Source organism: Merops nubicus, unplaced genomic scaffold, assembly GCF_000691845.1.
Source record: "Merops nubicus isolate BGI_N331 unplaced genomic scaffold, ASM69184v1 scaffold12607, whole genome shotgun sequence".
NCBI lineage: Eukaryota > Metazoa > Chordata > Aves > Coraciiformes > Meropidae > Merops > Merops nubicus.
The window spans coordinates 17,746-26,287 of record NW_008618372.1 but is presented as its reverse complement, the minus strand read 5'-3'; the positions used below and the strand labels follow the sequence as shown (position 1 = coordinate 26,287).

The 8,542-nt window shown below is 45.6% G+C and overlaps 1 protein-coding gene across 1 annotated transcript in view; it reads left to right on the top strand.

Moving 5' to 3' along the window:
• The first annotated feature begins 6,293 nt into the window (after positions 1-6,293).
• Positions 6,294-8,542, top strand: part of METTL20 (methyltransferase like 20) — a 4,562-nt gene continuing 2,313 nt past the window's right edge. Inside the window, exon 1 of the mRNA XM_008943425.1 lies at positions 6,294-6,613. Coding sequence (XP_008941673.1) covers positions 6,294-6,613 — 320 coding nt within the window. The remainder of the gene's footprint in view (positions 6,614-8,542) is intronic.

Sequence of the window (8,542 nt, the reverse complement as noted above, 5' to 3'; positions counted from 1 at the left end):
TTTTTTTTATTTAAAACAGAGTAGCCACCCTGACAGGCAATGCAAAATACATGCTAATGTGTCTCCGCCCTACTAATTTGCAGCAATTCATGGGGAAAAAACAGCGTCCGGCATTGGTGATGAGGTTTATATCTGATTGATTTCAGTTAACTTCATGCCTCCCTTAGGCAGATGGGGGTATATAGTTCTGCCTTCAAGAAGGATGGCATTCATTAATTACGTCCATTAATTACATAGACTCTGCTGCACAGCAGTCTGGAATGTGGAAAAATGCAAAATGTTCAGGCGTGTATATATTTGTAATAAAAATACAAAGCTTTTAGCCAGTTATTTAAACAGAGACTTAACTGGACTATCAGCTTAAACAGCGAAGTGTTACAGGAGGGAAGCTCACAGCTCAACATTTAGTAAGTGATCAAACTAAACCCAGTACCTAAAGCAGAGGCCAGCACACAACAAAAGTGACATTAAACACATATGAACTTTTACTAAAGATAAAGACAAATGTCATGGGTTGAGGTGGGGCCAGCCACTAAACAAATGCAGGTATCTCTATATTCACTCCTCTCCCTTCCCAGAATGGAGAAGGGAAAGGGAACAAGGGAGAGAAACTTAGGTGTTGTGGCAAAAAAAAAAACAAACCCAAACTAATACAGGTTTAATGTGTTTGTGCCGTGAAATGGGTTTGCGTGGGTTACGCTTCCATTCCCCTCCTCATACTTGGATCTGGGGCCTGTCTACTCAGACCAGAGGAATGCTCACTGTAGCCCAGAGCAGCCCTTCTCCTCCTCAAAAAATTCTTTTCTTTGTTTTACCTTGTAACTGGCATACTTGTGCCTGTTGGGCAGCAGAGTATATTTTTCAGCCCATCTACTCATGTCTTCTCCATATTCATGTAAGATAGACTACAGCACACCTCGTAACGTGTTCTGCTTCTTTTGGGCCAGTCTCACAGGAGGCTGTCTTCTCCTAATGGCTGCAATGTGGGTCCTTTCAGTGGACGAATAGGACCTATTCTCCATCCTGGACAGTTTTTCATGTGATTTCTTGGATTCCTTAGTCATTTTTTCCATGACCAAGACACTTCTTTTCCACAGCTGAGATGGAGGCCTGTAGGGGATGGGAGAGAGAGTGTCTTCATACTGTTGGACTTTGTTAGCCACTTCATTCACAGCTGGTGTCTCATCACCTCCTCCTCAGATGATTGTTGACAATGTGTGGGAACATACTGATGGTGCATTCCACGCAAACTTCCACAAGACAGGGTGCTGGCATGGCATTTCATTGGGGTCTACAGTTACCTGCTAGTCACTGTAAATCACTTCTTGCATAGCTAATTCTCTCAGGTACTTAATACCTTTTTTCCATGGTCATTGATTTGTTCAGGCAAATATCATCCTATGAGTTATACCTGCTCCTTATGGCTAACAACAGCCACCTCCAAAGACTGAGGGAGTTTGTCTTTCTCACAAGCGCCTTATCAATGACTCCCTTTCCAGCCAGAGATCCTAACTGCCTGGCTTCTCTACCCTCTAAGTCTATGGTAACAGCCCCATTATCTCACTATCAGAGCAACCAGGTGGTAGGTGGCTCACCTTCATGGCTAAAGTACTTTCTCATATTTTGCAACTGCTTTATAGATAAGGATTTTACAGTTGCTTCTGGTTCTGACTCCTCCTCCTGTGATGGCCTTACTCGAGAAGGACCCTCTCTTGGATCTTTGTCATCCTTTACCTCTGGTTCTTACTCCTCATCCTGCGATGGCCCTGCTTGAGAAAGACCCTCTTCTGGATCATCCTGTCAGGCAGCAGAGTAATCTGACTTTTTTAGGTATTTCTTCATGGTCATAAGGGCAACTTGTACCAGTATGGATGGAGTGGGAGTGGCCATAGTAGTTGTTGGAGTTGGCGCGACGCGTGTTGTGGGAGCTGGAGTAGCTGCGGTGCTCATTATGAGTCAGAATATCTGCAGTGCCTGTTTTTGGAGTCAGAGGAGCTGCAGTGGTTGTTACTGGAGCTGGAATAGCTGCAGTGCTCGTTGTCAGAGTTGGAAGGACTGTGGTACCCATTATTGGAGCTGGAATAGCTGTGGTGCTCGCTGGAGGAACTGGAGTCCCAGCAGTGCTCATCGTGGGGGCTCGCAGGGCCCGAGGAGCCACAGTGCACATTACAAAGTCTTGCGGGGTCCAAGTAGCTGCAGGGCCTGTTGCCAAAGCAGCATACACTCTAGAAGTTGAGGTGGCTGCATGACACCTAGACCTGCACCAGTGTCTAGTCACCAAACAATAAAGAGAATCAGTAATAAATTTAGTGAAAGTTATAAAAAGATGGTATTTTTATTATAAAAACTATATCTGAATTCCTCAGTCTTATGGAATCCCAGAGTCTAGTGGGGTCAGCTTGGCATAATGGGGAGAAATGCAATTCCCCAAGGTAAAATCAAAAGTGTACTTAGTAACAAAGTCCACTGCTGTGATGCCTGTAGTACATAGGTGCACTTGCTGCCCAACGTATCACAGCATAGATCAGTCTTAATGCTCAGTAGCTGCAGTGCTTGTTGTGGCAGTTAGAGTAGCTGTGGTCTTCATTTTCAGAGTTGGAGTAGTGGCAGTGCTCATTGTGGGGCTCGTGGGGTGCAAGTACCTGCAGTGCCTGTTGCTGAAGCAGCAGAACTCCTACACCTGCTATATTTAAACAGACACCACACATTCAGAAAAACTGACAACAAAACCATGGTATTTTGATAGTAACAACCATATGCAAAATCCTCAGAACCTGGTGGAGTCAGTTAAGCATAAAAAGGAGAAGTGTAGTTCCCCAAGGTAAAAAAGAAAGTGTAATTATTAACAACATCCAGAATATGGTGCCCACAGCACTCTTCTGCTGACCACTTGCCTAATATAAAATTATATTGTCATTAACAGGCAGACTAGCAGCCAAACTTCTCCCTCCACTACCACATCACACCCCAGAAACCCAAAGTGCCAGACAGCTGGAGAGAGGAACAAGTCAAGGCACTCACTCACTGCAAAGGATGTGAAGAAGGGAACAAACTGGCCAGGGAACTATGGCATGCAAGAAGGAATCAGCCAGACAATGAGTCCAATTATGTAGAATTTTCTCAAAGAGAAACTCATGATCTTGCCCCGTGGTCATGGGAACTCCACTTGCTACAAAGAGTTGGGGAGCCATTCAATAGCCAGAACCCTCACACTAAACAGACAGACCCAACCCCCCTCCCCCAACTCCACTGCAAGCAGAGTCAGCTCTTACAGAGGTGGCTTCTTGCCCTGCCTCCAAGTTAATGTGGAAGGTCCGGCACCTGATGGTGATCTCCTCATCAGTTCCCCCCCAGGCTGGCCAGACTCTGGGTGAAAACCAGTCAGGAGGGTCTTCCTTGCCTGGTAGTGGACATGCTCCATATGCCAACCCTCCTTCAGGGCTGGGGGTCTAACCCAGCAATTCCAGCGCACCGGGACCATCGCTGCCCAGCCTGCCACAGCACAGATCAGTACTAAAATCCACAGCAAAGCGGCAGCTTTCACCTGCTGCCCAGCACAAATAAGCTGCAAATGAACACTACTATCACCAGCTAAAGCGTAGCACATATGGCAGGTAGGGCAGCTTTGTGGCACTTGACTCTGAAACAAACTCTAAAAAGACATGATAAAACATTTCACTCAGCAACGACACAGTGTGAGGGGTCTGCTTTAATTTCCAGTCCTTTAAGACTCTCTAAAGAAAAAACCTGATGCTCTCTCAACTGAGCAAGATGAAATTCTAACTGTTCAGGCAATTTGCCAGAGCCTCGGTTGCCCCACGTTGGGCACCAATAAATTGGTCATGAGTTGAGGGTGGGCTGGTCACTAAATGAAATACAGATTTTTCTCTGTTCTCTCTTCCCAGAAGGACAAGAGAAAGGGAATAAGGGAGAAAGATGTATGTGTTGAAAGAAAACCCCTTAAGCAACTTTAATGAAACAATAGCAATAAAAAGAATAACAAGAAAATAGTTAAATATATACAATTATGTAAAAAACCAATATTGAACTCCCATGATGATGATCATGCCCCCACTGATTCAGCAGTACAGGCACTGGGGAAATCCCAGGCTGGATGGAGCTGAAGATGGGAACTGGATTTGGGAACTGCATTCAGGAACGCATGGATCAGGACCAAAGGCAGAAGAATGAACAGAGTCCTTCTTGGATGCTGGCAACTGAAGAAAAAGGGCTTGATGACCCTACTGATCCTGCAGCTTTATACTGAACATGACGGAATGGAATACCTTGTTGGTCAGGTTAGGGTCACCTGTCCTGCCCACTCCTCCCCACAAGTGCAACTTTTTTAACTTGCTTGTGGCACCCCAGAATGGCTCACAGGATTTAGCAGTGATCTTGATCTCCTTAGGGGCAAGTCTAAGCAAGAGCCTTTCTGCACACCAGCCCTTGGTAGTGACTACAAACATTGAGCTTTGTCACTGGTGGAAGCAGACACTGCCTGTGAAAATCTGCTGTTAACTTCAGAAAGTGCAGTTTCTTAGAAGAGACTGAGCTGAAAAGTAAATCCCTGAACAGAAAATTGTTTAGCTTGGTTTAGCTCAAGCCAGGACAACAAACTAAGGAAAACAGGAGTAATGAAATAGAAGGTGTTAAAACTTTTTTTTTTATTAGCATATTTTTCCTGTTCCTTTGTCTAGTTTTTTTTTTTAGGGACAACCTGCATAGCTCTAAATGGCAAAGCTGGCCACAGTTCTTCTGTTGTGAAGAAATGGGAGGGGCAGGCTGAAGTCGATTTTCTTCATGCATCATTCTTTTTCGTGAAAACCACTGCAGAACAGAGAAAACAATCACAAAATAGAGAGTGAGGTTTCTCTTGTGTCTGTTCATACTTGCAGTCCTGCTGTTGTGGAAGCACAGGTCTTAAATGCTTCTCTGGCCATCAGTTTAGGAGGAGGTTCTAAAGCTGTGCCCTGAAGCAAGTTATTGAAAAAACATTAGAGAGCAAGATGAGAAACTAGAAAAGGTATGGAAATATTAAAGGATGAATGAAGGAGATCTGAGTAGAAAGGCAGGAAAACAGTTGCTCACTCTTCAGGCCACCACTTGGTGAGTATACCCACAGGATCAGCATAAGAAACACTCAGGGTCTTGAAGCACCCTCAGGGTGAGGAGAGTATGGCAATGATGCACTGAGAAGCTCTTCTTCATTTGCCTTTCAGTTGAGTGCTGGAGCTCTGTGCTCTCCATTATCCTGATTCTTAAATCAGTCTAAACTGACATAACAATCTTCCATTCTTCTTCACTGCTTGTGACCTGAAAACTGGCCTTGAGTGGTGTCAGAAGGCCTCTGAGTTTGAGCTCATCAAGTCTGAGTGACTCACCTTTTAAAAACTTAATTTTTAAACCCATGTTGGATTCAATTTCTCTCTCTTTAGCCAGCTTGGAGCATGTTCATGTAGTTTCTTACAGGGACTAGGCTATAGTCATGAAGGTTTACTGTCTTCTGCAGCTGAGACCATCCACATGAGACTATGGAACCATAAGATTAATTGCTCGTTTAAAATACAGACAGAAATGCAAAAAATTTGGATTATTCTGATTCAGAGCCGGTTTTGGGATTAATTTATTTATTTTAAAATTTTGGAGCTACCAGCCTGAATCTAAGGGTGAAAGAGGAAAGTCTTTTGATGAAATTCTTTATGTTGCTTGTCTTTAAAAAAATGTTTTCATACAAAACACTCATTACCATTATAAAACTTGGAATTAATGGTTTCTGTCAACCAACCTACTGATAAGCTTTGTGAATGCCATAGGCCCTGCAATGCCAGAGCCTCGCTGCAAAATGCTAAGGTTGAATTGAAGAACCTTAAATGGGAGGACACTGCTGTGTGTGTATCTTCAAGGCAGAGGGAGGGAGATGTTAAAAGACTGCCCGTTTCATTTTTAGCTTTTTAGCTGTCCCTCTAGTTGTTTCTTACTGAATATGTTCACAGCACTCTCTTGACTGGGTTCCTAGCTGCTTCCTGAAATATCACTTCTTTCAGACTTCAGAGGCTCTCTTGGCAGGAGCAAGGCACGCTTTCATGGTCACACAACAGCACATCAGCCTCCACTTCCTAAAGCTCTGGTGGTACGTAGCCTTGAAGTCGCTGAAGGAATGTCACTTAGGTAGCGTTGTTCTCCTTTCAGGAACTGTCAGCCATATGAAAGACAACATCCTGTGAGTTTGTTCCAAGCTTCCTGCCTCATCCCCTGCGTCAGAAAAGCTGTCCTCCGGGCTCTCCTGGGGGGACATGGCCTTCCATGGCTGGAAGTGGCTCCTCCTCTTGGGCAGGCAGAACACGCTGCTGAAGGCTTGGAGGAGCAGGAGAGGAGGCCCCTCCCTGCGCTGGAAGCGCTGCTGCCATTGGAGCGCTGGCAAGACTCTGGACCCCGAGGTGAGAGCGTTTCTGGAAGAGAACACAGAGGTCACCAGCAGCGGGCACCTCACGCCAGAGATACGACTGCGCCTCCTCACCCCTCGCTGCAGGTTCTGGAGAGAAAAACCTGACCTGTGGCCTTACGGGGACCCGTTCTGGGCCATCTACTGGCCAGGAGGCCAAGCCCTCTCCAGGTACGCACCATGCATCACCCACGTTGGTAACTCCGGTCAGACCTGTCTGCTTGCAGTGATTCCTAGCAATGTGTGTCTGCCTTGTCAGAGAGCACGCTGTCCGCGCTCCTCTTGTCGGGTACAGGAGACTCGGACTCTGCTGGTGTGCAGGGGCGTCAGTGACTCCCCTGTACAGAGAGGAATCCCTTGCCTTCAGTGGCAGTGCATGTGCTGACAATGGGGCTGAGTCTGGACCTGTGCAGTTGCCACCGAAACCTGGTGAGGTGTTTAATTCTGTCACCAGTTGTTGCTCCAAACAGGATTGCTGTTTTGTCATAACACTTTGGTTTGGTTTGGTTTGGTTTGGTTTGGTTTGGTTTGGTTGGAGACAGGCAGGAGTGTGGATGTCTGTCTGGTCTGTTGATAAAAGTAGCTTTATGCTGATGTACTTGCAGTGCTGGTTAGCCTGAATCACTCTCCTCACTTAGGATTTCAACAGCCTTATTGTGGCTTCTAGTCACATCAGAAGCCATATTTTGATTTAGGCCACTGTCAAAATGTCTTTAATGTTCCCGATTCCCAGGAACTAGCTAGAGTTCCTTTATTCTTAAAAATCAAATCTCTCACAGCAGAAAAAGTTTGTAATTGGTACCACAAAGAACAAGCTGTCAGACATTCCCTGCACAGACAAAGGTGGAGGATCTGAACTGAGCCTTTGGTGTTTTTCTGCAAGAAAGTATAAATAGGAAGGTGGTTTTGACCAGGAAAAAGATGAGTCTTACAGTTAAATTGCAAGTTAATTAGCTCGACTTGTAGATGAACTGGAGTGCTCCTAAACATTGTGTAATTAAATTAGGTAATGTAACCTCTGCATTTTGTTATTGTATGATTCATGCACTCAGATATTTGGGTAGCAATGACAATTATCTGGCATTTCACCACTTTAATTGACTTACTGTTTATGCACTTGTTTTGAGGTATTGGAAATGTCAGAAATTAGTTCCATAATCTGGAAAAGTAAAAAGAAAAAGGGAGCATGAAAACACACCACTCTGTAACTGCGCTCATTTCACAACTGGCATTTCCACAGCTCAGGAGTCTCCTGTTTCTGGCTGTTCTCTTGGTGTAACCTAAGACACCTCGTTAACCCAGCACTGCAGACGACAGTCTCCAGCAGCAGCTTAAGGGGCTGTGTCCTGCCAGGGGATACAGTCTGTTCCAGCTGTCCTGAGCCACCACGGTCATTAGTGGTAACCTGACAACCACTCTGCTGGAAATGGGGCACTGAAGCGTTAGGCCAGGTCATGCTCTACACGAGGAACTGCTGGAAGGTCAGTACAAATCCAAGCAGAAGGGAAACTTTTTAGAAAGAGCACTTTCAGTGGAGGTCCCACCTCTGTTCCCTGCCCTGTGGGTAAGCCAGGGGCTGTCCTCAGGGGAGGGTGGCCTCAGGGGCAGTGTTGGCACAGCTCCGTTGTTGAGCCTCTGCACAAATGCCCTGGCCGGGTGCCCTCAGAAAAGGAAACATCTGCAGATCCTCAAAGTAGGAAATGCTGCTGCAACATTATGGTAGCAGTGTGACAAAGCTGGGTGCCAGACCTCCTCAGAGAAGGTGATTTGCCTTAAAATTGAGCCAGTTTCACTCATTGGGTTTGTAACCACATACTCAAAAGCACCAAGTGGTGCATGTCCAAGCAATCTGGTAGGATTCCTTATGACACACAGAACAAGAAGTGTGGGATGTCAGGTCCTCCTCATGTCTCCTGGGCTCCTGATCTGGGTGTTCTGTATCTTTGGTCCTGGTCTTGACCTTCCTGCTATGGTCTCACAACGGCTTGAACTGTTCAGTTTGAGGGCAGGTCGTCTTTTGTCTCCCAGTCTTGGCTGCTGGGAATCTGTATACAGATGTGCTGGGATCTAGGTGCCATCAACATTTGACACACTCATTAG